This window comes from Kazachstania africana, chromosome 2 (genome assembly GCF_000304475.1).
Source record: "Kazachstania africana CBS 2517 chromosome 2, complete genome".
In the NCBI taxonomy this organism is placed as follows: domain Eukaryota; kingdom Fungi; phylum Ascomycota; class Saccharomycetes; order Saccharomycetales; family Saccharomycetaceae; genus Kazachstania; species Kazachstania africana.
Genome location: NC_018941.1, coordinates 878687 through 905509, shown reverse-complemented (window position 1 = coordinate 905509; position 26823 = coordinate 878687). Strand labels below are relative to the sequence as shown.

The 26823-nt window shown below is 36.8% G+C and overlaps 14 protein-coding genes across 14 annotated transcripts; 9 read left to right on the top strand and 5 right to left on the bottom strand.

Moving 5' to 3' along the window:
• Positions 1–156: 156 nt before the first annotated feature.
• On the bottom strand, positions 157–594 carry MPC3 (mitochondrial pyruvate carrier; the record flags this gene model as incomplete). Its single annotated transcript, XM_003955818.1, has 1 exon — positions 157–594. One exon carries the CDS (start codon positions 592–594, stop codon positions 157–159), a length of 438 nt encoding a protein of 145 aa, XP_003955867.1.
• Positions 595–1596: 1002 nt separating this feature from the next.
• Positions 1597–3018, top strand: YAP1802 (Yap1802p; the record flags this gene model as incomplete). The annotated part of the gene is made up of 1 exon (XM_003955817.1): positions 1597–3018. The coding sequence occupies one exon, from the start codon at positions 1597–1599 to the stop codon at positions 3016–3018; it is 1422 nt and encodes a 473-aa protein (XP_003955866.1).
• Positions 3019–3830: 812 nt separating this feature from the next.
• PFK1 (6-phosphofructokinase subunit alpha) lies at positions 3831–6794 on the top strand (the record flags this gene model as incomplete). The annotated part of the gene is made up of 1 exon (XM_003955816.1): positions 3831–6794. The coding sequence occupies one exon, from the start codon at positions 3831–3833 to the stop codon at positions 6792–6794; it is 2964 nt and encodes a 987-aa protein (XP_003955865.1).
• Positions 6795–7393: 599 nt separating this feature from the next.
• Positions 7394–8263, top strand: PEX21 (Pex21p; the record flags this gene model as incomplete). The annotated part of the gene is made up of 1 exon (XM_003955815.1): positions 7394–8263. The coding sequence occupies one exon, from the start codon at positions 7394–7396 to the stop codon at positions 8261–8263; it is 870 nt and encodes a 289-aa protein (XP_003955864.1).
• A 356-nt stretch (positions 8264–8619) lies between these two features.
• Positions 8620–11580, top strand: KEL2 (Kel2p; the record flags this gene model as incomplete). Its single annotated transcript, XM_003955814.1, has 1 exon — positions 8620–11580. One exon carries the CDS (start codon positions 8620–8622, stop codon positions 11578–11580), a length of 2961 nt encoding a protein of 986 aa, XP_003955863.1.
• A 361-nt stretch (positions 11581–11941) lies between these two features.
• On the top strand, positions 11942–14056 carry KAFR0B04310 (uncharacterized protein; the record flags this gene model as incomplete). The annotated part of the gene is made up of 1 exon (XM_003955813.1): positions 11942–14056. The coding sequence occupies one exon, from the start codon at positions 11942–11944 to the stop codon at positions 14054–14056; it is 2115 nt and encodes a 704-aa protein (XP_003955862.1).
• A 302-nt stretch (positions 14057–14358) lies between these two features.
• SPG1 (Spg1p) lies at positions 14359–14634 on the top strand (the record flags this gene model as incomplete). The annotated part of the gene is made up of 1 exon (XM_003955812.1): positions 14359–14634. The coding sequence occupies one exon, from the start codon at positions 14359–14361 to the stop codon at positions 14632–14634; it is 276 nt and encodes a 91-aa protein (XP_003955861.1).
• Positions 14635–14958: 324 nt separating this feature from the next.
• Positions 14959–15501, top strand: MIC26 (Mic26p; the record flags this gene model as incomplete). Its single annotated transcript, XM_003955811.1, has 1 exon — positions 14959–15501. The coding sequence occupies one exon, from the start codon at positions 14959–14961 to the stop codon at positions 15499–15501; it is 543 nt and encodes a 180-aa protein (XP_003955860.1).
• Positions 15502–15637: 136 nt separating this feature from the next.
• YHB1 (flavohemoglobin) lies at positions 15638–16831 on the bottom strand (the record flags this gene model as incomplete). The annotated part of the gene is made up of 1 exon (XM_003955810.1): positions 15638–16831. The coding sequence occupies one exon, from the start codon at positions 16829–16831 to the stop codon at positions 15638–15640; it is 1194 nt and encodes a 397-aa protein (XP_003955859.1).
• Positions 16832–17317: 486 nt separating this feature from the next.
• Positions 17318–20332, bottom strand: KAFR0B04270 (uncharacterized protein; the record flags this gene model as incomplete). Its single annotated transcript, XM_003955809.1, has 1 exon — positions 17318–20332. One exon carries the CDS (start codon positions 20330–20332, stop codon positions 17318–17320), a length of 3015 nt encoding a protein of 1004 aa, XP_003955858.1.
• A 242-nt stretch (positions 20333–20574) lies between these two features.
• On the bottom strand, positions 20575–21267 carry NAS6 (Nas6p; the record flags this gene model as incomplete). Its single annotated transcript, XM_003955808.1, has 1 exon — positions 20575–21267. The coding sequence occupies one exon, from the start codon at positions 21265–21267 to the stop codon at positions 20575–20577; it is 693 nt and encodes a 230-aa protein (XP_003955857.1).
• Positions 21268–21883: 616 nt separating this feature from the next.
• Positions 21884–22816, top strand: PHB2 (prohibitin subunit PHB2; the record flags this gene model as incomplete). Its single annotated transcript, XM_003955807.1, has 1 exon — positions 21884–22816. The coding sequence occupies one exon, from the start codon at positions 21884–21886 to the stop codon at positions 22814–22816; it is 933 nt and encodes a 310-aa protein (XP_003955856.1).
• Positions 22817–22901: 85 nt separating this feature from the next.
• On the bottom strand, positions 22902–23366 carry BNS1 (Bns1p; the record flags this gene model as incomplete). Its single annotated transcript, XM_003955806.1, has 1 exon — positions 22902–23366. One exon carries the CDS (start codon positions 23364–23366, stop codon positions 22902–22904), a length of 465 nt encoding a protein of 154 aa, XP_003955855.1.
• Positions 23367–25098: 1732 nt separating this feature from the next.
• Positions 25099–26796, top strand: SMI1 (Smi1p; the record flags this gene model as incomplete). The annotated part of the gene is made up of 1 exon (XM_003955805.1): positions 25099–26796. The coding sequence occupies one exon, from the start codon at positions 25099–25101 to the stop codon at positions 26794–26796; it is 1698 nt and encodes a 565-aa protein (XP_003955854.1).
• Positions 26797–26823: the final 27 nt, after the last annotated feature.

The window sequence follows — 26823 nt, the reverse complement described above, 5'->3', positions numbered from 1 at the left end:
AAAAAAATAAGGTCAAATAATATATATATATATATTCTCTTAAAGTACAAAAGAAGACAAAGGAATAAAATAAAAATATTATTGAAGAAAAATGCTTATTATATGGAGTGAAAAAGAGAAAAGTAAGAAGAATATAAATTCATAAGTACATATTTTTTAATGCGTTATTTCATTCTGTTTCTGTTGAGTATTTTGTTGTCGATTATTAACATTTTTTGAATCTTCAATCTGGTTAACAGTATCTGGTTTTGAAGTAATGATATATTTGAACACTTGTTTCATAGAGTCACCTGCATCTAATCTGTAATTAATCAATCTCATAACTTGGTAACCTGCAGTTCCTGCTAGGAAGAAATTAACACTCGCTAGAAGGTAATTCTTTGGTATAATAACGAATGACCACCTAGTCCAAACGAGACCAGTCGCCATCAATGATAGACTCTGTGTTCCACTAACTTTATTGACTGGCCTCTTTATATCATTTATACCTGCAAAGACAAGGGACCATTTTAAAGCAGGAGCCCAAAAATGAACAGTTTTTGGACCAGTTTGACTATTCCAGAATCTTTTGAATGCTATCCCTATAGTTGACATTATTACGTATTATACTCGTGAATCCAGGACTATTTTGAGAGCTAGAGTAAAAATATGACAGTTGTTGTTGTTGATATAATGAGTTGTGATATATATACTTGATGTGCTTAGTATGATGTTTGCTTATACGAGTTGTCTCTTAATTAACTCGAAGTTGTTAAGGTTAGCGAATGGCTCTCTTGCTCCTCGGGCCAATTATCAAAATTAGAAAAGTAGCAAGACAGTGAATTTACTCGTTTCCTTCTTTTTTTTTTTTGTGGGGGGCTAAATCAAGAGAAGCTTTTACGATGTTAGTGCTAGATATGCGTGATGAAATAATGTAAAATTTACACACATATCAATTTCTTACTTTTATTACGAAGACAACCAGGTTTATTTTAGTTACGTCATGTATGATTGGCGGAACAGTTTAAAACTGACTGTTGTGGGTGGTGCTTTGTAAGGACGGCTTGCAAGAACTGAGAAAGAGAGACCGAAAGGGAGACAGGGGTGAGAGGATAGAAAAGTCCGCCGCGGGAGAATCCGAGGAATGCATTACCCGGCAGAGACTAGAGATGGTCATATTCGTTAATTGTAATGAGTGTATGCAGCAGTGTAATGTAGTGAGGCAATAGCTCTCCTGGTTCGATTGTTTTTAAAGTGTGTCTGTTTTCGAGATACAGGATACCTTGGCGGGTAACCGTGGGAGAAACCAGATAAACACATCATAAGTTTTGAAAATATTGTAATATTGCCTTATACACTGAACCAGATAGATCTCCTTGTGCCGGAATAGGTGATAAAATAGCAGTACTGTATTAGGTGTGTGTGCATGAGACCAGACCGAGTTGTCAGAAATCTCTTCTCCGTTACCCGGAACCTATTTTTTTTTATGAGGGAGACTAGCCATATTAACATGAACAAGTTAAGATAATTTTTTTATTTCGCAATTTTATACGTGAATATCATAAGTAACCTTATTCGAACAATCAAATCCACCACTCAAGATCAAGCAATTCTGGGATGTCATTCACAAAATTAGTGAAAGGTGCCACTAAGATAAAAATAGCCCCTCCAAAGGAAAAATATACTATACCAATTTTGTCGAATATATCTAACGAAACAAATTTTATTGAAATTATAAATTGTTTAAATAATAGAATCAACAATAACAATAATTCATGGCCTATAATATTTAAATCCTTAGTTGTGTTACATCTAATTGCACAGGAAAATGAATCGATGACATTCTGCTACTTGGGAGAAAATTTACCACAATTTTTCAATCTTTCAAAAATCTTGAGATCAAGTAAATGGTCACAGAACGATTTAAAAGCTTTAAGTAATTATAATAATTACTTAAAAACAAGATGTAACGAATATAATCATTTGAAAAATGATTCAAATAGAATGGCAGAAGTGGAATCTTTGGAAAATCAAATTATCAGTTTAATCAAAAATAAGTATTCAAGGATGGATTTAAGTAGTAACGATTTATTATTTTTCACTTTTAGGCTTTTAGTTAAAGATTTACTTCATCTTTATAATAAGACAAACGAAAATATGATCAAATTATTGGAATCTTTCTTTGAATTGGAATATAAAGATGCAGAGAGAACTTTAAATATTTATGAACAGTTTGTTGAATTGACTGAATATGTGGTAAAGTATTTAAAAGTTGCAAAGAGTGTAGGATTAGATATACCTGTTATTAAACATATTACAACAAAATTAGTCGATTCTTTAAAAAATCATCTAGATAATAGCGCCAATACTCCAAGACAAAAGAAGATAGAACCTGCTATCAGGACAGGAAAAGAACCTGTATCTCAGCATAAACGGACCGTTTCCATGGAAAGCACTTCCTTGGCACAACATAAATTGGAACAAATAAGAGAACAAAAGAGAATTCTACAGCAACAATTAGAAAGTCAACAACAACTTCTTATCACACCAACGTTACAACAACAGTCTACAAACCCATTCACACCACAAGTTCAATCAAATGAAGTTTTTTCATTCGAGAATCCACAAGTCCAACAACAACCTACAAGTAATCCCTTCCTAACGCAACAGCAACAGCAACAAATTTATACTTCGCAAACAATGCCCCTACAAAATGTTCAAACTGGTTACTATTCCACAAATTTACAAGTTACACCGACGTTCACCGGCGCAGGTTTCGGAGGATATACTGAAACACCTTCTAGTTCAATGATTCAATCTCCATCATCAATAGGAAAGTCCAATAACCCATTCGCTTTGAGTAATATTGCGGAAGAACCACAATCACAACAGCAATATGTTGGCAGTACACTAGATCCAGGTGCCGCCCAAGCTACTGGCGTAACATACATGGCAGTACCCGTCCAATTTACATACAATCCGTTTCAACCACAACAAGGAAACCAACAGAACGGTAACAATCATCTTCTCGACATATAATGAAAACAAATGTACACATAGCGTATATAATATGTACTTTAACTCATTCCATATAAGCTCGTTGGCCCACTGATGGTGTCATCTGTAAAAGAGTTTCCAATACATCCACACATCCAGGATTCCACTGTTTGCTTTCTCAGCTGTCTGATTTTTCTTTTGTCAATCACGTGCTATTCATTTTCGCTTTTGCTTCTCACATATTTTGTCAGGGACCCGTATGCTCACGCCGATTCTATTAACCGCTGAACGGGAGCGGCCTTATCTTTCATTCTTTCCTCTCATGTATTTGGCATCATTTGTTCAGCAGAACCCGCCCTTACCCGACTTAATCGGCTCTTAGCTCTTCGAAGGATCTTCTGAAAAAGTTCAAAAAAAAAAATCCACGACCTCCTGCACCACTATTTCGGAATAACTATCTAATCTTCCATTTCTGCGAACATGTCTTAGTAAATCCTCCTTCTTATTGTTTTCACTTTATCTCAGGAAGCGTAGCGGCAGATACTGAAATTCCGTTTAATGATCCCGTGATCGCAATTTTCAAATAAATTTAATAGGATTCGGATGGTCACATCCCACGATATTGCAACCAAATTTTTGTGTTTCGATGTTGAACGTCTCGAGCTTTTTTTTTAATTGTCGGAAAGGAAAAAAAAATTTTACTTTACATTGCGAATTGCATGCAGTATTAACAAAACATCTCATTCATTCTGAAAAAAAAGAATAAAAGGAAAAAATAAAATTTTTTTTATCACTAACTAGTGCATCTCTTTTTTGAACGTAGAACAAGATTAGGACCTGAATAGTTTATTGCTATGTCATCACAAGAACCTTGTTACGGTGTAGCTTTCAGATCGTTGGCTACCACTGATGCTTCTGTTTTTAAGAAGACAATTCAATTTTATCATTTATTAGGTTTTTCCACAATCAAAGAATTTGACAAATTTAAACATGGCCAAAATCCACTTTTAACTTCTGGTACTTCTGAAGACTCCTTAAAAGAAGTTTGGTTAGAAGCTTTCAAATTAAGTGAAATCGATGACTTAGGTTTCCGTGTACCACAACAAGAAGCTTCAAACAAGGAACAAAGTCAAGGTGCCTTATTAAAAGTTCGTTTACTTATGAACAAAGAACAAGGTACCATGGATTCCACCATTAACGTCACCTATTTTTCTACAGAATTAAGCGAAATTGCCAATAGCTTCGGTAACGTCGTCAAGAAACATTCAGATAGTTTGATTAGTATTGTCGATCCATTAGGTAATGAAATTCAATTAACCGACTTCGTTCATCCAAGTGATGCTCAACCAACTTCCAAAGATTTCTACCAAAATGAATCCACTGAAGCTACAAGATCCACTTCAAGTCTTCAAGCTGATGCTATTAACTTATTAAAATCATCATTAAATGCCTACAAGACAAAAAAAAAGATTGCTGTCATGACTTCCGGTGGTGATTCTCCAGGTATGAACGCAGCTGTTCGTGCTGTTGTTCGTACCGGTTTACACTATGGTTGTGACGTTTATGCTGTTTATGAAGGTTACGAAGGTTTATTAAGAGGTGGTGATTTATTAAAGAAAATGAGCTGGGAAGACGTTAGAGGTTGGTTAAGTGAAGGTGGTACTTTAATCGGTACTGCTAGATGTATGGGTTTCAGACAACGTGAAGGTAGAAAACAAGCTGCTGGCAATTTGATCACAGAAGGTATTGATGCCTTAGTCGTCTGTGGTGGTGACGGTTCCCTAACCGGTGCTGACCTTTTCAGATCTGAATGGCCATCTTTAGTCCAAGAATTAGTCAAGGATGGTAAATTTACAGCTGAACAAGTTGCTCCATACAGAAACTTAACCATTGTCGGTTTAGTCGGTTCCATTGATAACGATATGTCTGGTACTGATTCTACCATCGGTGCTTATTCTGCTTTAGAGAGAATTTGTGAAATGGTTGACTACATTGATGCTACTGCTAAATCTCATTCTAGAGCTTTCGTTGTTGAGGTTATGGGTAGACACTGTGGTTGGTTAGCTTTGATGGCCGGTATTGCCACTGGTGCTGATTACATTTTCATCCCAGAAAGAGCTGTTCCACACGGTAAATGGCAAGATGAATTAAAGGAAGTCTGTCAAAGACACAGAGCTAAGGGTAGAAGAAACAACACTATCATTGTCGCTGAAGGTGCTCTTGATGATCAATTAAACCCAGTCACTGCTAATGACGTCAAAGACGCTTTAATCGACTTAGGTTTAGATACTAAAGTCACCATTTTAGGTCACGTTCAAAGAGGTGGTACCGCTGTTGCTCATGACAGATGGTTAGCCACCCTACAAGGTGTTGACGCTGTTAGAGCCGTCCTTGAAAACACTCCAGATACCCCATCCCCATTAATTGGTATTTTAGAAAACAAGATCATTAGAATGCCACTAATGGAATCTGTTGCATTAACTAAATCTGTTGCCGATGCTATTGAAAGCAAAGATTTTGACAAAGCTATCTCTTTAAGAGACACTGAATTCATTGAACTATACGAAAATTTCCTTTCTACTACTGTTAAAGACGATGGTTCTGAATTGTTACCAGAAAATGAAAGATTAAACGTTGGTATTGTCCATGTTGGTGCTCCTTCTGCCGCCTTGAACGCTGCCACCCGTTCTGCTGCGTTATACTGTTTGTCTCATGGCCATAAACCATATGCTATTATGAACGGTTTCAGCGGTTTAATTCAAACTGGTAAAGTCAAAGAATTATCATGGCTTGATGTTGAAAACTGGCACAACTTAGGTGGTTCCGAAATCGGTACCAACAGATCTGTTGCCGCTGAAGACATGGGTACAATTGCCTACTACTTCCAAAAATTCAAATTTGATGGTTTAATCATCCTTGGTGGTTTCGAAGGTTTCAAATCATTAAAACAATTACGTGATGCTAGAGTTGACCACCCAATATTTAACATCCCAATGACTTTAATCCCAGCCACTATCTCAAACAATGTTCCAGGTACTGAATACTCTTTGGGTGTTGACACTTGTCTGAACTCTTTAGTGAACTACACTGACGACATTAAACAAAGTGCCTCTGCTACTAGAAAGAGGGTATTTGTTGTTGAAGTCCAGGGTGGTCACTCCGGTTACATTGCCTCCTTCACTGGTTTAGTTACTGGTGCAGTTTCTGTCTACACTCCAGAAAATAAGATCGATTTAGAATCTATTAAAGAAGATTTAAGTTTATTAAAAGAAAACTTCCGTCACGATAAAGGTGAAAACAGAAATGGTAAGATTCTTATCAGAAACGAACAAGCCTCCAGTGTCTACAGCACACAATTAATTGCCAATATCATCTCCGAACAAAGCCGTGGTAAGTTCGGTGTTAGAACTGCTTTACCAGGTCACGCTCAACAAGGTGGTGTTCCTTCTTCCAAGGATCGTGTCGTTGCATCAAGATTTGCTGTTAAATGTATGAAATTCATTGAAAACTGGAACAAGAACAACCAAGCCACTGCAAAGGATTCTGATGCACGTGTATTAAGATTCAAATTCAACTCACAAGGTGAAAAGGTCCCAACTGTTGAACACGAAGATGACTCTGCTGCAGTTATCTGTGTCAATGGTTCTCATGTTTCTTTCAAACCAATTGCACGCTTATGGGAAAAGGAAACCATTGTTGAACTAAGAAAGGGCCAGGAAGTTCACTGGAAAGAATTTACCAAGATTTCCGACATGTTATCTGGTAGATTAAAGCTAAGAGCTGAAGTTGCTGCTTTAAACGGTAATGAAAACCATTAATGATTATATTTGGAGGAGTAATACACCTCCTGCTTTTTGTATGTTAATGTATAAACTTTAGATTATATGTATTTTTTGTTTTACAATAGTAAAATAATGTTTATTGATAAATATAGATTCCATCTGCGAGATTTGACCCCATCTTTTTTTTATTAGAAACTATTCGTCAGAACATCTCCATAAAACGTTTACAAGAAGAACACTCACCCAGAATTATGACGTGCCCTGGACAATCCCAGTACTACGAACCTGCTTTCGTCTGTTGGAGGACCTGCTTTATCTCGTTCTTATCGATTCTTTTTCCATTGCCAGACCAATATGGCGTTACGTATCTGCCCGCTTATGCAAAAAACTTCATTCGTTTCTTTTCTTCGGAAAACTTTTCTTTTTTCCTTTTCTCGAAGCATTTGACAGTAAAAATGGTCATATATAGCTTATTTGTAGAATTGGTTTTTTGGGTCCAAATGTTCTGTAGATTATTTTGGAAGAACTTTGCTATATCGAACCAGTCCACTGTCTATTATTCTAGCGATAGAAGTTTTTTTTCAATATTTCAAAGGCACTTTGCATTTTACAATCAAGCAAAAAGTTGGATCAAGATGTCCTGCCAGACAAATCCATTGCAGCAACTACTTTCAAAAAAGGAGCAGATCGAGACGGGATCTTCCTTCATGTCTTCTGTAAGAGGTGCTTCCCACCAACAAAAACTGGGTCAACGTCATGGATTCTCCCCGGAACAAACCTTTTTCACTAACCAACAAGGTTCCTCATCTTCTGCCTTCATGACAAATGATGTTTCATCAGCAAAATTCCTGCGTACTCCTTCATCACAGCGTCCAAACCAACCTTCTAACATTCATGGGAACAGTGAGGGTACAGAATCTTGGCTCCCACAGTTCTCTTCCATGAAAATCAATGATCCGCTAGAGTTCAGTTCAGAATATAAAAATTTGTATAATAACTACGAGAAACGCACACAACCTTCACCATACCTTCAGTTCTCACCTTCAACTCATGTATCTACTAGGCCGCAATTATTTAGAAGAGAAACGACGGACTATCAACATTTTAAAAAATTACAACTGCAGTCTTCTTTCAGTGCACCTATCCAAGAAGCTGCTAATGAGGATATGGTGCAATTAGATTCATATTTTGACCTCAAATTTGAGTCACTAGAAAATGAACTTAATGAACTGGATGATTCCTTGGACTCTGAACAGAGAGAATTGCAAAAAGTTGCATCAAATATCGTAGAATCGTCTTCAGCGCCTAGATCGCCTGGGCTAAGACCCAAACTGGCAAGTTCCAAATTTATTGGACTAATGAGAAGGATTAGTGATGGAGTAGTTACCGTTAAGAAAACTGAAAATACGTTGTATTCACCTGTAAATGGAGAGATTGTCGGTAATGAATACTTCCCCATACAAAATAAAGTTAATGATACGAAACATCTCAATGCCTCTCAATAAATATTCAAGTCAAAAGCATAAATACATATATAGGTATTTCAAATTACGCATTCTCTGTTTTATCTTCGTAGTTATGGTCTAGTAATTTCATGTAGTTAGTTCGGGTTAAATATCACTATACACGAATATTTATTTTTCAAAAGCAGGTAGAAGTTTAGAAGATGGAAGCATCTGATACTTTGGTTAGATATTCAAAATACGGACAAGCACCTGACATATTCTTCCTTAACAGAGTCCTTTTTTCGAACCAATCCCATCACATCACCAGGGTCTGGTTTTTCTAAATTTACTTTCGGAGGAATTTTATCTCATAGAGAAGTTAGAATTGTGAATATAGACGTGCAGTTTCTTCCAGGATGGCACCATTTAAATTTGCTAAAAAACTAACAAAGGACAGAAATAAATCTTCTCCTAAGGAGAAAGACTCTTCATCTTCTCATAGTCCTTCGAAATTTATAAATTTACATCTCACGAACAGCCATAACGATAATAGTAGTGCATCGCGCCAGGCATCGACATCAGAACACACACTTCCTTCTAATGGTCAAAAGAGCCCCGTTCAATATATGCCAAACCAGATTCCTCGTATCTATCCAACGCCGGTTCCAATTGATCAACGTAATGTATCAGGTGCGACAACACAGTTGTTCAGTGCTGAACAACAAAGAGCCGTCAGGGAAAACGATTCTCCCATGTTAGTCCAACAACATACCCCAACTACACAAGAACCATTTGTTAAAAGGGATCAAACAGTGTGGAACCGTATCAAGCTTGCTAATTCCCCATTTCCTCGTTATAGGCATGTTGCTTCGGCTTATGCAACCGAAGATGACAAGATATACGTTATTGGGGGCCTACACGATCAATCTGTATATGGTGACACATGGATTTTAACATCTGAGAACAATGCCTCGAGATTTATATCTCAAACTGTTGATATTTCAGATAACACACCACCTCCAAGGGTTGGTCATGCAGCAACTTTGTGTGGCAATGCCTTTATCATATTCGGAGGTGATACCCATAAAGTTAACAAGGATGGCTTAATGGACGATGATTTATATCTTTTTAATATCAATTCTCATAAATGGACAATTCCTAACCCTGTGGGCCCAAGGCCACTTGGGAGGTATGGTCATAAAATTTCTATAATTGCCACAGCTAATTCAAAGACAAGATTATACTTATTTGGTGGGCAGTTTGATGACGCCTATTTCAATGACTTAGTCGTATTTGACCTGTCATCATTCAGAAGACCCGATTCTCGCTGGGAGTTTGTCAAACCTAAATCGTTTGTTCCACCGCCATTGACCAACCATACAATGGTTTCTTATGACAACAAATTATGGGTGTTTGGTGGTGATACATTACAAGGATTAACTAATCGGGTATTTATGTATGATCCAATGATTAACGATTGGACAACTATTGAAACGTCCAGTGATAATCCAAATAACATTGCCCCACCAATGCAAGAGCACGCTGCCATTGTTTATAAAGATTTGATGTGTATATTTGGTGGTAAAGATGAGCAAGATACTTATTTAAACGGCGTTTATTTCTTGAACCTCAGAACTTTGAAATGGTACAAATTGCCTATTTTTGCGCCAGGTATCCCACAAGGTAGATCAGGTCACTCGATTACGTTACTCAAGAATGACAAGCTTCTCATTATGGGTGGTGATAAGTTTGATTATGCAAGAGTCGATAATTTTGATCTTCATACGTCAGAAACAAACATGGGTAAGGGTACAATCTTATATACCTTGGACTTGTCACATCTACAAGATATCTGTCCAGGGATACTTGATGTACCATCAGTGACTCCTACTTCAAATAAGCATGTCGATAAGTCGAATGTGATTACGCCCACTACACCAACCATTGGATCTCATGAACCACAAGGTAAACATTCCAATGGTTTTATGAGGAATGTATCTGGAAATGGGAATGTTTCTACGAACCCCTTTGAGAACCAAAATATTTTAACACCATACTCAAACCCTGACATGCAAAAGACACCAAAGGAACAGCCGGTTGATGCCTTTGACAGAAATGAGAAACAGACCTATTTCAAGGTCTCACATACGCCTCAAAACGAACATGTCACAAATGACTTCAATAGCAATGAGCCAGATCCTATTTCTGAGGAAACCCTGCTGAAACCACTAGAAAAAACTGAAGAAAGAACGCTATCAGAAACTGGAAGCCTGAGTCCAATCGAAAAGGCAGAGGTTTTACCAAAAAATGAGAATAGATTGAGCGATCCTGCAGAGGTGAAAAGGGGGGCATTATTCACAGAAAAGCAGAAGTCAGAAGGTAGGGCCTTGATTCATAATGAGGAAGCTTCACCTACTCAAACATCAGAAAGTATACAGACGGAACCTCAAGAGAGGAGTAGTGAAATGGTAGATAAGAAACTATTTGAAACTTTACGTTTAGAGTTACAGGATCTGAGACGTATCGCAACAGAAAAAGCTGATGAAGCAAGCGTTCAAATAAAATCTCTCGAGATGGAGAATGAGAAACTACTCGCACAATCCAAGGAAGCCGTTGATACCACCGAAGTACAAAACCGTTGTAAGATCCTAGAAACTGATAACAATGCCTTGAAAGATCAAATCTTGGAACTGGAAATGTTAGTAAATGACAAATTTTTAAACGTTAATGTTTTGAACGACATTATAAAGCAACAGAGTAAAGAAATTCAAATCCTAAGATTGGATGAAAATGAAAAAGAGAGATTATCTGAATTAGAAAGAAATGTTACAGAACTGAATGACGAGAATCAAAGGTTGAAAAAAGAATTACAAGACCACAGACTAGATTCCACTAGCAATATCAACAATTATTCTACTAGACTTGATGATCTTCTCGCAAGATGGAGAAATAATCCTAAAAACAATAATTTTTCTGAGAAGGAGATCAATCAACCCCCAACGAATAACCAATTACATGAAGAGCAACATCTTCCAAACTCTAGCCCACGTCATAAGACAGTGGTAGATGATCTTTCTAGCCAATTAGATCAACTCTTGATCAAAAGTGAATCTCTTAGCGAATCTAAGGAGAGATTAGATAGCGAATATCATGATTTTAGAAAGAAACATAGTATATTGAATGATAATCTACTGAAAAAGCAAAACGAACTGGAAGAGATCTCAGGAAATTACAGAGACAGTTTGATGTCCTTTAACAGTGCAAATAAAGCTCTCGAATCCACTCAACAGGAGTTAGTGAAGTACAAAGAAATGAACGAGAAACTACTCAAAGAACTACAAGAATTGAAATTAGAACAAGAAGGAAAAAAGGACTAGATATTTTATACCAATAGTCGTTAACCCATGGACAGTAGAGATGTATTAAATGTATATATGTAAACAGTAGATTTTCTATAATAATATAGCTTATATTTCTATATCTTCGGATCGCTTTAACCTGTTCTAGTTGATTTTCGCTATTTTTTTCAGGTAGGAACAGAAAGAAATATTCGGAAATTAGCGGACTCAGATGGCTGAGTAAAGAAGGGTTCAATATTTCTACTTTTTAATATAATTAATAAACAGCTAAACCACTCCTTTACAAACAGACTAATTCTAAAACTCATTATACACAGACAGTTCTAGGATTAGAGGTTCTAGGGTCAGATATACGCACATTGGGAACACGCATTGCTCGATGTCTGCCGATACCGAATTTTTAGCTAAGTATGCAAAGCACATCTCTTTTGATGATCTTTCACCGACATTGTACGATGATGAGATTCGATTGCTTAAAGATAGTGGAAAGCATATAAGTTATAATAACAAGTTTTTCCATGTACCTCCTCAATACAATCCACTGTATCAAAAGAAAGATGGGGTGGATAGTAAATCTCAGCTAGCTTCTCCCATTTCATCGCATCATAAATCTAGGCATGGATCATATAAATTACCACCACCTCCGGAGATCTCAGTTTTGAAGCCCCCAAAGCCACGTCCATTTGATGATGAAGAAATTGAAGATATTGATATTGCAGATTTATCTCACATCCTTGAGAAAAAAGTAGGCACATTAACCCAAAAGAACACACAAGAAAATTCTGGATCAACAACTGGTTATACCCAGTCATTGTTTTCTAATTTAAATGAAATAGAAGATAGAGTGAGTAAAGTGCAAGAACCAGCAAAAAGTCAAAGGAAATCTTTTGCTGGAATGTCGAATGAAGAACTGGCTGCGTTGGAAGAGTCGTATATAGCCAAAGGAAGGACATCAAATATGGATATTAACAACTTCGATTTTAATGAGCAAAAGCCCTCATATTTTGAATCTAGCACAAAGAGACCCTCAAATATAGGCCTTATGGACTCTACACCATCAATGTACCCTTCTAGACCATCTGTAAATCATAAAGCAATTGTGTTAACAAGAGAAAATAGCAAGTTTGATGCTTACATTAGTGAAGAATCTCGTAAAACAAATCGAAAAGTGAAAAGTCCTTTCTCATCTCTAAGATGTGTAGGATGCTATATTTCTGGTAGACGGTTTACATGGTCTTCTGTTGACTGGTATATTGAAAATATGGCCAAGGATGGTGACCACGTAGTAATTATGACGTGCATTCCAAACTTCGAGGAAAAAGTTGACTCTCTGGTTTATCTGGAAAAAAGACAAAAAAAGAAGAATGAACTACTAAGAGGAAAAAAAGCGCTTGAACCTGAAAAAAAGTCACTTCCCTTGGGACAACGATTAGAAGCTATTCATGCCGAGGCTAGAGGAGTTTGTCAATCAATATTGGATTATTATTCGTGGAGACTGCAAGATAAGATTGTCAAGATCACAGTTGAAATGGTCAAAGACAATTCAACCAAAAGGGCTATGACATCGGTAGATTCGATTTATTTCCCAGATATGAAAATTGTCAGTACTGTTAGTGCGAATATTAAGATTAAATTTAGAAATGGAAATGTTAAACTTCCATTTTTTGTGATGAAACACTATCCAACACCCGTTTATGTTGTTCCTTTTGAATTTATCAATCCTAACAGATTAATCCAGAATTCTCCTACTGAATACTCGGCCGTTAGAAAGTCAGAAAGATTGAAATGGCTTGATAAGACTATGAAGAAAACTATTGTCAATCCATTCTCATCATCTAATGACCAACTCTCTGACGCTAGCAGTACAGACTCTAACGATACAGAGTCTGTGGATTCAATTGATGGTTATTTTCCCATGGGCAATGATCAGTTACAAAATTATCAAGCCTTTGAAAGAAATGGCTATGTACCTCCAAAACCCGCGAGAGCTATGCTTTTCACAAGAGATTCTGGTAGCGCATATGTCTATGATAAAGATGGTAAAAGAATAACTCCGACTAGCTCGAGGACATCTAGACGTAGTTCCCGATTTCAGCTTCACGATACTGGAGTATATAAAGTCAAATCCTTAATAACTGATAACGATACAATTTCAAATCATGAAGACCCATCCGTGCAGTTCACCTCTCTTCCTTCAATACGAAAATTTCAGACAACCGACGTAGGGTCACCAGCTGGATCTCTCCAGTCAAAATTAGCTCGAAAGAAATTATCCCCAAAATTTTCAAATGAGCATCTTGCAAAGGCTAGGAGTTTGGAAGACCAACAAGGTTCAAAGTCCCACTCACGGCCGCGTAGTAATGTTTTACACACTAGTAGCAGCACACTTTCCACCAGCAGGAGCAGCTTGAGTTCCTCTTCGAAGGATTCTAGCAAGGCAAAAAAGAAGAAATCGTTCGGATCCATGTTCAAAAAAGTATTTACAGGCAAATAAGAGAGGTCATGCTGGTCACATTTCTAAATATTGATGACGGTTCCTGATATTGCAAGGTTTGCATCTGCTAGTGGTGAAGGGCTTTTATTTATCCAGACACCTATTAGGGGTACAACATGGGGCTGTATGGTTTTATGCGCCGTACTGAAAAAATAGGTCCTAGCATTACTTTTAGAAGATTTCTGCTGTGGGTATATAACAATTGGTACCATTTCTCATTTTGGTGGTTTATGAAGTACTGGTGGGCTTCCGATTTAATCCGTTATCTGGCATGTTGATTTACACATTATCATAATTTCTCAATGAAGTTAGATTCTAAAATATATTCTGAAGCACACAAAATTGCACAAGGCCCGAATTTCAGGTACATCGCCCTAGGAATGGTTTGTGGCGCTGTTGTTCCCACAATTTATGCAAGACGATACTTTCATCCTCAATTATCGCAAGCTGCATTGGTTGAACAGGAAAAACAGCTGCCAGAACTCAAAAATAAAACTCTTGTAGAAAAAAATAAGCATATTCCAAACAATATGTTAGATGATGATATCACGTATGCTTTGTTCTCCTCAATCATTTAATGCTGTCTAGTCCAACCTGAACGACCTTTCATTGCATTATTTCATCGTATATATTTGATGCATTTATATCAAGATCTGTGCATGTTATGCAGGTTCATTATCTAATTGAAGATTATGTGACGCTTTGATTAGCTGCCTACATATATATAATACTCTCTTCGCCAGTCGCATCGTCAGGAAGACATATTTTGTCTGCTATACTTCGTTCCGGGTTGATGTAAGCAAAATAAATAAATAAAAAAAACGTCCTTAGTTTGAAGTTGAAGAATGCAACCTAAATATACGTGAAGTGCGTTCAAGGCCAGTGAACTAACCAAATACATAATGACTGATTTCTATAAAAAAATTGATCCAGAAACTGAAAAACTCTCGTCAAACCAAGTAAATGAATCTGTCACACATCAACCAGAGCAATTAGTGAATTTCATACATGAGCAACGTTCAAAACTAGTGGATGTCACAAACAAAACAAAAGATAACTTAAATCAAGTGAATGATGAATATCATGAAAAAGGACGACAGCTCACTTCAAAAATTGCTGCTTTGAGTACGACTACTCATGATAATTTACTTGCTGGTTTAAGTTATACTGCCGTTGCTGTCATGACTGGTTCAATATTAGCTAGAAGAAAAGCAGTGTCATTCAAGATTCTAACGCCTGTGTTATTTGGTTCTATATGTGCTGTTTATACATTGCCTTCAACTTTGTCTAATATGGCAAGGACAATTTATGAGGCAGAGAAAAGAAACTTCCCCACATTAATTAAAAAGCAAGACGAAATTATGATTGAGCTTAGGGAAGGAAAGGAGGATACTTTAGATTTCTTTCACAAATGTGGTAATATAGTGAGAGACTGGTTCAAGTAAGTCCAAAATGTCTCAAATGAAGGGAATATTTTTTTGTGAAACATAGAGGATTATTATTTAACATGTTTTGGTAGATATATACACTAAAAATCTTGTAGATACATCAAATAAATAATTGTTTGGTAGATTCAACGACCTATCTGAGAGTGGCCATCTTTGGTCCGAATGGTTCATAATGGATCATGTCAGCTTTATGTTCTAATACCTTCAAGTGATCAATCATTGCTTGCATGAACTCTAAAGAACCGCAAATATAAACATCAGCATGATTAGGAATATTAGCCTTTAGGAAATTGTCGTCAATACGCCCATTAACTTTACTATGTACAATGTGCTTTGTAACGCTTGGACATTTGCCTAGTAATTCATCAACTTGAGGTACAAAGGCTTGAGTTGATACATCATGAGAAGCTTGGATCCAGTAAATAGGTCTGTTAGGGTTTCTCTGGACCTGTGTTTCTAGCATGGCAAGTAAGGGAGTAACACCAACACCGGAAGCCAATAAAACTATTGGAATTTCATTTTGTTCGATTAATTTTTCATTTAAAGCAAAGTCACCTGCAGGTGCACTTAATTTTAGTTTATCACCGACATTGACATCTTTATGTAAGAATTCAGAGACTAAACCCATAGGATTATTTTCGCTGCTTTCTAGTTTGACGGCAAACCTAATACCATCATTGGTGGAAACTGAACATAAAGAGTAATGACGTAGGGCATCATATTGATTGTTTTCCCTGGTTGGGTGTGTGTTAACAGTGATGTATTGACCGGCGGTAATTGGCAACTGTTTTAAATCGATGCCAGAATCAGCTTCTGGCTTCACTGTAAACTCATAAATATCGCTAGCCACTTTTTCCTTCTTGACAACGGTAAATGGTTTCCAACCATCCCAAGCAGCTTCATCATACATCTTTTTCTCAACTGTGATGAAAACATTAGCAATTTCTTCGTATGCTTCGGCCCAAGCTTGCAAAATTTCTGGCGTAGCGGCATCACCCAACACTTCTTTGATAGCTCCTAATAAATGATGACCGACGATTGGATAATGTTCCGGTTTAATTTGTAAAGCACGGTGCTTGTGGCCAATTTGGTTAACATGTGCAATTAAAACTGATAAATCATCAATATTTTTAGCTGCAGCAATAACGGTAGTAGCTAAAGCGGTTGGTTGAGCACCTTTCTTCTGGTTAATTTTGTTGAAAATATTTAATAATTCTTTGTGCTCTGACAACATATTGTTGTAGAATGTCTTAGTAATTGTAGTACCATATTGTTCTAACACTGGAACAGTGGCTTTAACAATTGTTCTTGTTTCTGCTGATAGCATTTTCTTTGTTTATTGCTAAATGAAAGCTCTTTACTGGAGATAGAAAATGGCAGATAGTAGTAAAAATAAGTTTTCAATAAAGCATACCAACGAGAGTTCCAAGTTAATCCACCATCATTTTTATACTTCAAATATTGAATAATAGAGTGCGGGCATCAGACACAAAACTGTTGACTATCATTAAACACTATACCTGGAATACTCGGATCTAGTAAAAAGTCATGCTATTTTCTAAGCGAGCAAACCGAATCTGATCTGTCTTGTCCAATTTATGGTTTACCACCCATTGCTTAGTGTCTTAATCCCTGGTATTAGGAGTATTATACGTTCTACGCAGGTTCACTTATCGGTCTTGATTCTTACTTCGAGCATCCCATCGAAACAAGGCACAAGGGATTTACGTGTATACTGGCCGATACATTTGAACTTGACTACTCCGTGCACTCAAAAATGTTAGCCTTTTCACCGCTTTCGTTTCGCCCGAGATTATTCGTATCGAAGTAAGACATTGGAAGTATCGGCAAAACTGACATTTAAAGAAAATATACAGTTGACGCACCAATTCCATTCAACTATTAACGCATTGAAACCTTCACGATTCCCTTTCGTTGAGACTAGTCGTTTAAATCTACTAACTTGTGATGCTTTATGCGAAACTATCACGCATCTCGGTACATTTGTATCAGAATCTCGTATTTCATTTAACGCCAAATCATCTAAGCCAAAATTAGATGGCAGTACGGTCACTTTCTTTATGCCGTGCGATTTCAAGATTGAAGCAATTGTTTCAGCACCACCTGGAATGTCATGAAAAATGTTGATGTTGGAAAGATATCCACGTTCAAATACTTTTGTAGACAATTTGGTCGTTTCCAAGACGTGGCTTGTCATGTCAGGAATTGCGTACTTATCGTGCGCAATCTTGAGTGTGTCAAATGTTGTATTTTTAGTATTATAAACGGATTTCAAAATTTCGTTAATAAACCCTGGAGTTATTGCGTAATCCAATGAATTGAAACTTAAACTTTTAAGAAACTTGATCGTTCTTAATCGCTTAGGAGCGATAATTGCATTTAAATTATGGGTGTCATCAATGTTCGAAAAGATTTTTATGCCAAGAACATCTAGGACTTTGATATCTAATTCTTTCAAATTTTCCAAACAATTGGTCGAGACTGCTCTGATATCATAAATGGGAAATGAATTTTCAATATCGCTGTCATCGGTTAAGAAGCGTCTCAAAAGCTCATCAACTTTCCCTTCGGTCAATATTTCACCAGTTTTTCTTCTTTTTGAAGAAGATACTGGTCGGCTTACAGATCGTTTTGCTTTATTTACGATAGTAATGGCATCATGTGTTGATATCTCTTCTCTATTTTTGTCCACAGAAGTTGGCGATAGTGGCTGTTGCTTTTGGCTCGCTGTCTCAGCTGTCCGAATATTTTCAATATTCAGTATACGATCATTGATCGTTGGATCACATGGAAAAGAACAATTGCTCTTGATGCTTTTTTCGGTTTTCTTTATGAGATTTATCATCTTTTCTAAAGTTTCATCTGTTTCTAAAGATTGCTTACTGCTAGATGACACTTTGGCTGTGCCCTTCAAGATGTCATTTTCCTCATCAGAAATAGAATTGAAGTTGACCGAAGACTCTATTTCTTGGTTAGCAGTGGGAGCATCCTCTGCAACGGTACTTGCTTTCTCCAACTTGTCTTTTTTCTCAACTGTCCTTTTAATTTGGCTTTCTCTAATTTCCTCTACAGGTTCAAGCTTATCTTCAGTTTCAACTCCTATTTTGGAATGGCTACTATCATTGGTTTCAATTATTAATAGGCCTTCTTCAGTATTATTACCAACTGTCGCAAGTTCAACATTTGTTGAAAAATGCTGACCTTCAGTAGGGCCCTCAGTTACCGCCATGTCAGCTACAACTGGTTCATAAGTATCCACCACATTGTATGATTTGTGCTTGCTATCGATTTTAGTGTTTCCATTTATTAACTCCATTCCTGCAACAGATTCGCCTTCAATACTTTTATCAGATTCTGGAGATGATTCACTAGACGGTGCTGAAGTGATATCTGTGTTTCCTGCATTCTTTTCTATCACATTTTTCTCTTCAACATCTTGGGATAACTGAATTAGGAACTTTGAACTGGAACTTACATTAAAATTCCGAAATTTGGCATCATTCGGATCAAGTAAAGTCTTATGCTTGTAACAATCCTCTAGCCATTCTATATTGACAACTTGACATGTCTTTTTCCAGTGCAATTGTACAGCTTCATATTTTCTTCCTCTTGAAAATCGTGAAATCAAGAAATTGTTCCTTTTGGACAACTCATTCGTGGAAACTCCTCCTAACATTAATGTTAGAAGTTTTATATAAGACCGCTGAAACCCATAAAAATTAGAAAATGAAACAATTAATGTATCCTTATTGAATATCTTTGATTTGTCGAATGGTTCAAAGATTACATTCGAAGCCGGTGGTATATATTTCTGACATGAAAGCATTTGGAACAACCAAACCAAATTTCCAGCTTCTATACCTCGGTTTTTTGCCATGTTATATTCTTCATTCTCATTGGTATATCCAAGATAAATATGTGCACTTGTTTTTGCACTCTCATCGAGACGTTGGCAGGTCGAGCCAGAGCAAGACAATAATATGTCACTCAAAAAAATATTAATATCCGAATCGATCTTCAACTCAGCGCTTATATAAAAGATACGATCCTGAAATATATTGGTCATATGCGTTATCTTTGTAGAATGGTTTTTACTCCAGAGCTTTTTGGACAGATTTTTCATTTTCACGGTACCATCAGTGGGTAATATTTCGTGTGTTTCTGTATCATCCATTGAATTTTTCTTGAAAGATGTAGTCAGCCAAGTTGGGTATACAAATTTGATTATTGTCGGTAGTTTAAGCTTCAAAACAGAGCTTAGTACTGGGTCTTTTGACGTTTTCGTGATAATAATCTTGGTATTCGTTGAAAGAGTACTAGTAACAGTACCTCCCAAATATTCTATCAGGCAACTGTATAGTATTTGTTCACTTTCATCAAGTGAATAGCCTGAAAGGTAAATCTCTAGGTCTTTTAGGCAGTGTCTCTCATTAGAAGAATACGGCAATGGCTTAAGTAACATTTTCTTTGCTATAGAATCTGTAACCCATTCTGGAGTGACCACTGGTATTAGTAAGTCGAATGCTACTTCGTTGTAGAAGAAAAAGTCTGCAGTTTGGGAAATTATGAAATGAATTTCACCATTTGTAGAGCGGCTAAAGCTGTCATAAAACCAATCCGAGGTTTTTGCTTCTCTTTGTAATCGCTTTATCTTTTCTGCATCCTCTGAATAAATTTGAACACTATTGCTTGAGTTGACCTTTAAGAGACCTTCACATCTGAGCATTGTTTCGGCATCGCTTGCAGTGGTAATCACAATCAAGAAGTTCAGGTTGTCAAATAACTGTGATTGCGGTTCAGATATCATAGCACTTTTGGTTCAGTTAGCTAGTAAATAGGTCTAGATTGATCGCTGTAATGTTAATGGTGGTTCTCCTGCATTTACTTTCTTGTCAGAGGAACTAGTTCAATCACTTGCAGTTCTATCATCAATTAGTACGATTTTATCGCGACGCGTTAACGATATATACAGGAATCAAAAGATCATCGAAAATCATATAAAAGTGAATGGTAATATTTAGAGAAGGCCAGTAGGGTACATTAAATCAGCTATATATTCTTTAAGAAATATTGTTTGACATTATCATTCACAGAGACATCAACCGCCTTTAATCCATTACTATCTTCAATAGTAGCATCTGCTCCCATTTGGTTTACTAATCCTACCGCAATATCGGCATGTCCCTCAGCTAAGGCGTGGAAAAGTGGCGTCCATCCGTTAGAATCTGCCCAATTGATGGGACTATTTTTCTGACAGAGTGTTTCTACCAATTTCATTGAACCTACAGCGGCAGCTCTATGTAAAGCAATCTGTCCCTTCTTATCTTTGATTCTTACACTAGCACCATTGTCGATTAAAAATTTCACTACGTCATTATATTTTTTTGCTACAGCCAAATGTAATGGAGTGACTCCTTGACTCGTTGCTAGGTTCAAATCAGGTTTGATGTCTCTGTTATATAAGGCTTCCACGATGCTCAAATTGCCAATGGAACACGCGATATGGAATACTGTCCACCCAGCATCATCCTTCAAATTATCTAAATCAATTGCTTTCATGTTATTTAAAAGAAGCTGGATAATTTCAGAGTACTGAAATGAAGTAGCCCAGTGTAATGGGGTTCTTCCATCGATATCTTTTTCTGTTAAATCCCTCTTGATGTTTTCTGAATTTTCAATTAGTTCTTGCACCATATGCAAGTCGTTGTTTATGCATGCTTGATGTAGTGGGAAATCTGACATAGTCAAAATAATACGGTATGTCTTATTGATGATAATTGTATATTGAACCTTGCTCCCCCGAATCTCCGTTTAAATTCATTTTTTTGATGTTTGCTAAGACTTGAATTGAAACAATCGATGACTAGTAATGCCAAAAAAATGAGCTCAACAGATAGAAAATGGAATTCGGCCAATTGATGCGGTACTTACTGTGGAAAATTGTTACTGTAAATATCAATTGTCATTGTGAATAGTTGTTACTCTTTTCAAAGAGAAAGAGCTGTGTTTCCGCAAAATATGCCTAGATCTATGCCTTTTTTTTCAAACATGAGGGTAGGGCCCTCGATAGATGTTACACATTGCATAGTTATCAAATACTTTATATATATGGACATCAGGATTCGCAATTGTGACACTCTTGTCGGAATCACTGCTACATTACCAGAGACTTCAACCCTATGTTCACTTGGTGTAGTTACTGGGTGTTTTACCCCGGTCCGTTAAGAAAAATAGAGATATATAATTGATTCGGCATCCAATTTGTGAAGGGGAAGTGATGGTCAGATACTGCAACAGTTTTACAACCATCATCTATTTTAAAAGGAAATTCCTGTACGCACAATTTTTTAGAGGCATTATGAATGGTTCTCCAAACGATTTTCAAAGGTATGCTAGAGTTTTTCAGCAACAACTATCAAAAGTGCAACGTTCTTCTGGTGGACGAGGCAATGGGCCTATGGGGAAGATAATGGGGCTTGGTGGCTTGATTCTTCTGGGTAGTGGTGCCTTTTTGTTACAACAATCACTGTTCAACGTGGATGGTGGTCATAGAGCTATCGTGTACTCGCGTATTAACGGTGTCTCCTCTAGGATATATAATGAGGGTACACATTTTATTCTCCCATGGTTGGAGACTCCAATTGTGTATGATGTAAGAGCAAAACCACGTAACGTTGCTTCCCTTACTGGTACAAAGGATCTGCAGATGGTGAATATTACATGTAGAGTACTTTCCAGACCAGATGTTAGAAGTCTACCAATAATTTATAGAACTTTGGGTCAAGATTATGACGAAAGAGTATTGCCTTCAATTGTAAATGAAGTTTTGAAAGCAGTCGTGGCGCAATTTAATGCCTCTCAACTGATCACTCAAAGAGAGAAAGTCTCTAAACTAATTCGTGAGAATTTGGTCCGCAGAGCTTCAAAATTTAATATAATGTTGGATGACGTATCGATTACGTTTATGACGTTTTCTCCAGAGTTCACTCAAGCTGTAGAAGCCAAACAAATTGCACAGCAAGATGCTCAAAGAGCAGCATTTATTGTTGACAAGGCAAGACAGGAAAAGCAAGGTATGGTTGTTAAGGCACAAGGTGAAGCTAAGTCTGCTGAATTAATAGGTGAAGCCATTAAGAAATCCAGGGATTATGTCGAATTAAAGAGATTAGATACCGCAAGAGAGATCGCTAGGATTTTAGCTAACTCTCCAAATAGAGTAGTACTAGATAATGAATCGTTATTATTGAACACACTGGTTGACGCTAGAATAAGTGGTCAAAAGACAAAATAAGCTTAGTCCATCTATTTGATGGATTTCTTTTCCTGTTATTTCCATTTGTTATATCTGATCCTGTGAATATTTAGATATATATTTTCTATTTTAATGTGTATGTATATGAGAATATGGTATCTTCTTTAATTTTTTCTTCGCTTGGGTTTTCACTATTCATACCACTGATATCTTTCATTGGAGTATCCGAATCTACAGACATTTCATCCTCGTCATTACTAGATGGATTTGTTTGAAACTCCAATTTTGTTGGTTTTGCATTTTTGATTTTAAAGATATTTGATTTATAACTATTTAATTTTTGTGAACACGGTGAAATAAGTCTATCTGTAGGGGAATGAAACTTACTCACTAATTGCAATCTCAGCTTCAAATTATGCCCTTTTTTGTTCTTGAATATAGTCTTGCGTAATGCCGTAGCAGAACTGCGTGATGTGTGTGAACTAGTGCTAGAATGTTTTTCCTCTCTTATTTCTGTGAAAGTATCTTTGTCTTTAGTAGTATGCTGTTTAGACGTAATGGGACTTGACATAACAGAAGTTGATACCATGCTATCCGTGATTCAGCTATTCTTTTCTCTGTAACTCTAGTAAAAAAAAATTGTACATATGTATATATATAGTATATAACCTGTAAGGAAACGCCAGTAAAAGATTTCCACAGGGACATGGATCGGTGTAATTGCATGCTAGCAAGTCTACTAAGGCTTCGGAGGCCTCATTGCCATACCGTGCGTTTTGTGGACAAAGGAGAGATTTTTTTATATGTTTACCATTTTCTCTTTTTGGAATAGTAATTGAAAAAAAAATCAGAATATTTCTCGAGCTGCATTACCAGTCCCTCATCAGAGACATATAGGAAAGTTGTGAACAGGACTGCGCTTTATGCAATGGCATACGTCCATACAAGTGAAATATAGATCATAATTCTAATAAGGGTTCCGAGCCAATAACTTATATTTCGTTTTTTAATAAGGCGCATATTTAATCGAATTTGTCTTGATGACCACATACTGGAGTCTACCGGAGTAAAAAATAAGAGTTATCCTCATTATTGAGTAAAGTATGTTACAAGGTAACGTATGTAAATAGATCTTGTCTATTTGAAGCAATTGAAAACGTCCAAGCGCCTATAAGATGTAGACGGATTTTCGTTATGGGATCCTTAAAATTTCAGTAATTCGAATTTTTTGATAGCGGAATGTTTGTCATTTCCCATCTGTCCTATAGATTATTGATTGTCATTGCAGAGTTTGGTGCGGTGTGTTCAATTCTCAAATGAACTTCAAGCAACATCAGCGGCTAAAAAATTGATGTTTACGACTACAACACGTTGGAAGAGGCTCCGTATCGTATATATCAGATATATTATGTAATAAGATACTGCGCTGCCTATTTTTTGCTTGGGGCTATTCAAGACCATGAGGTTGCCTAGTAAAATAGGCAGCATTCAACCGTTGATGACAGATTTATTATTTCAATTTTATCTCGCTCGTTGCTGAAAGATCGGCCGGCAAGATATAGTACTGTAAAACTATGCAATATGTCAAAATGGCTCTCTTAATTGCACTGAGTCAACTATACATGTTCTTTCTTACATAAGTCATATATACTGGAAATGGAACACGCTTCGAGGTAGAGCGACGATAACAAGTAGTTTCCATAAATAGGATAAATTATGCGTATGGGAAGTCTGCTGTGTCATGCGTACAAGTAGCAATTACTTGGACTTGTATAGTAAGCTACTAATACTGCATTATATGTGGCATGTAGGTCTTATCAGAAACCGAAATCATTTTTTGCACACTAACGAAGAAACAGCATCGCTCTTTTCAAACTCTTACATCGTATCGATCCATTCTAATAATTGCTGTCATGACAAGAACACTATGGTCATGCGTCTCCACGATGGGTCATCACGGTGTCTGTACCACCATTTTACATGCTCTTATCACAACCAATATACAGCGCATGCCAGACCATTCAAACAGCCTGCTCCTTACTAACCACGTGCATTATTAATCTCAGCGTTAAGCCAACGGCAGCTGCCATTCGCCAATAAATTTGTATGGGCTAATTCACGTTAAAGGTGATCTTTTCGCATTCTCTAAACCGTTCGACGAATATAACATCTCGCGCGTTTTTCTTTTTTTTCATATATGGGAATTAATGAACAAGATAATTTAGTTCGACTTGAAAAAAATTATTGGTTTCTCGAGCTTATACCCTACAGTTTACATACATTTACTAGTTGGATAATCGCATTTAGAAGTTATTCTTACAATGGATGTATTCAAGAAGAAGCTTAAAGAACTCGTTTACTCTTTTAGTACTGATGATCATTACGCAGAGTATAATGAAAACGAGATCAAAGACTTCCATATGGGTCAACGTCTAAATAACAGATCTAACCCTGATGTTAACCATGATGAAGAAATGAATATTGGTATGGACGAGTATAATGATGCACGTAATAATGAATTTGAATCTTCTAATAGTTACAACAATGAAGGTGTCTCTGAAGCTTTGTTGGCTTGGAGACATATAGATTCCTGGTCAGATGACCACAATCCAGATTTAAGTGCTACGTTAAGTGAGCCATGCACTAAAAATGACATTACACATGCAGAGGAAGATTTAGAAATTTCATTCCCTGCCTCAGTTAAAGCATCCCTAAGAATCCATGATGGTCAGGAAGATTTGGAATCTATGACCGGTACTTCCGGTCTTATCTACGGTTTGCAACTAATGACATTAGATCAAATTGTATCAATGACTCAAGCTTGGAGGAACGTTGCCAAAAATCTAAATAGACGCAACAATAACCTCTCTACGATGTCCTCAAATAATTCGTCAGCTGCTGCTATGACCGAATCACAAACTAAGAGTCAATTCAAATTACCTTACATTCCAACTCAATCCTCAATTCCTCCTGAAACTATTTTGCCAGTATATGCTCATCCCGCATGGATTCCTTTAGTTACCGACCATGCTGGTAACCATATCGGTGTAGACTTGTCACCAGGTCCAAATGGTAAATATGGACAAGTTATTATATTCGGTAGAGACTTCGACACAAAATATGCTATCAATTCAAACTGGGGTGAATTCCTTCTATCTTTTGCTAACGATTTAGAAGCAGGTAATTGGTTCTTAATTAATGACTCTGATGATTATTACTCTGGTGAAGGTGAATTGGTTTTCAGAGATAAAAAGAGTAATGGTGTAGTTCAAGACTACTTGGAAGTATTGAAACAAAGATGTTGGACCAAGTACCAAGAACAAAATTTGAATAATAATAGCAATGTTGAGCCTAACACCGAAATAGAGTCTACGAAGTTCCAAAGTCCCGTTAAACCACATGTAATAATAAATAAAGAAGAAGAAGAAGAAGAAGAACACAATGTCGCTGATGTCTCTATGGCGGAGTCTAAGGTTGATAATGAAGAAGATATTGAGGCTATCATTACAGATGATGAAGATGAACATGATGAAATTGCTAAGATTCAAAGCGAAAATACAGAAATACTTGGAAAACAAGACAGTACAACTGAGCTACGGGGCGCTGGAGAGGAAATTCAAACTGAAGAATCAGCAATTGCGCTCACAGAAAATAAAGATAAGGACACTGAATCTCCTAACGAAGATGAAATCGTTGAACAATCTAGAGAAGGGGAGGTAAAAGAAGAAGATGTTCAAGTTGAAGAACACAAGCAAGAAGATGTTCAAGTTGAAGAACCATGGGAAGAAGAAGCTCCCGCTGAAGAACAAAAGGAAGAAGAAGCTCCCGTTGAAGAATCAAATGAACAAAAGTCTGTTGAAGAGCAAGACAACGAAAAAGCAACTAATGAACAAGATACCAAAAAAGAAGAAGAGGAAGAAAACAGCTCAATCTCCAAGCCAGAAGAAGACTCGGCTGAAAAGCAATCCAATACTTCAGTAGAAAATCTGAAAGAAGAATTTGAGTCAGTTGCATTATAATCCCCAAAAGTACTCTAAGTGAAAAGA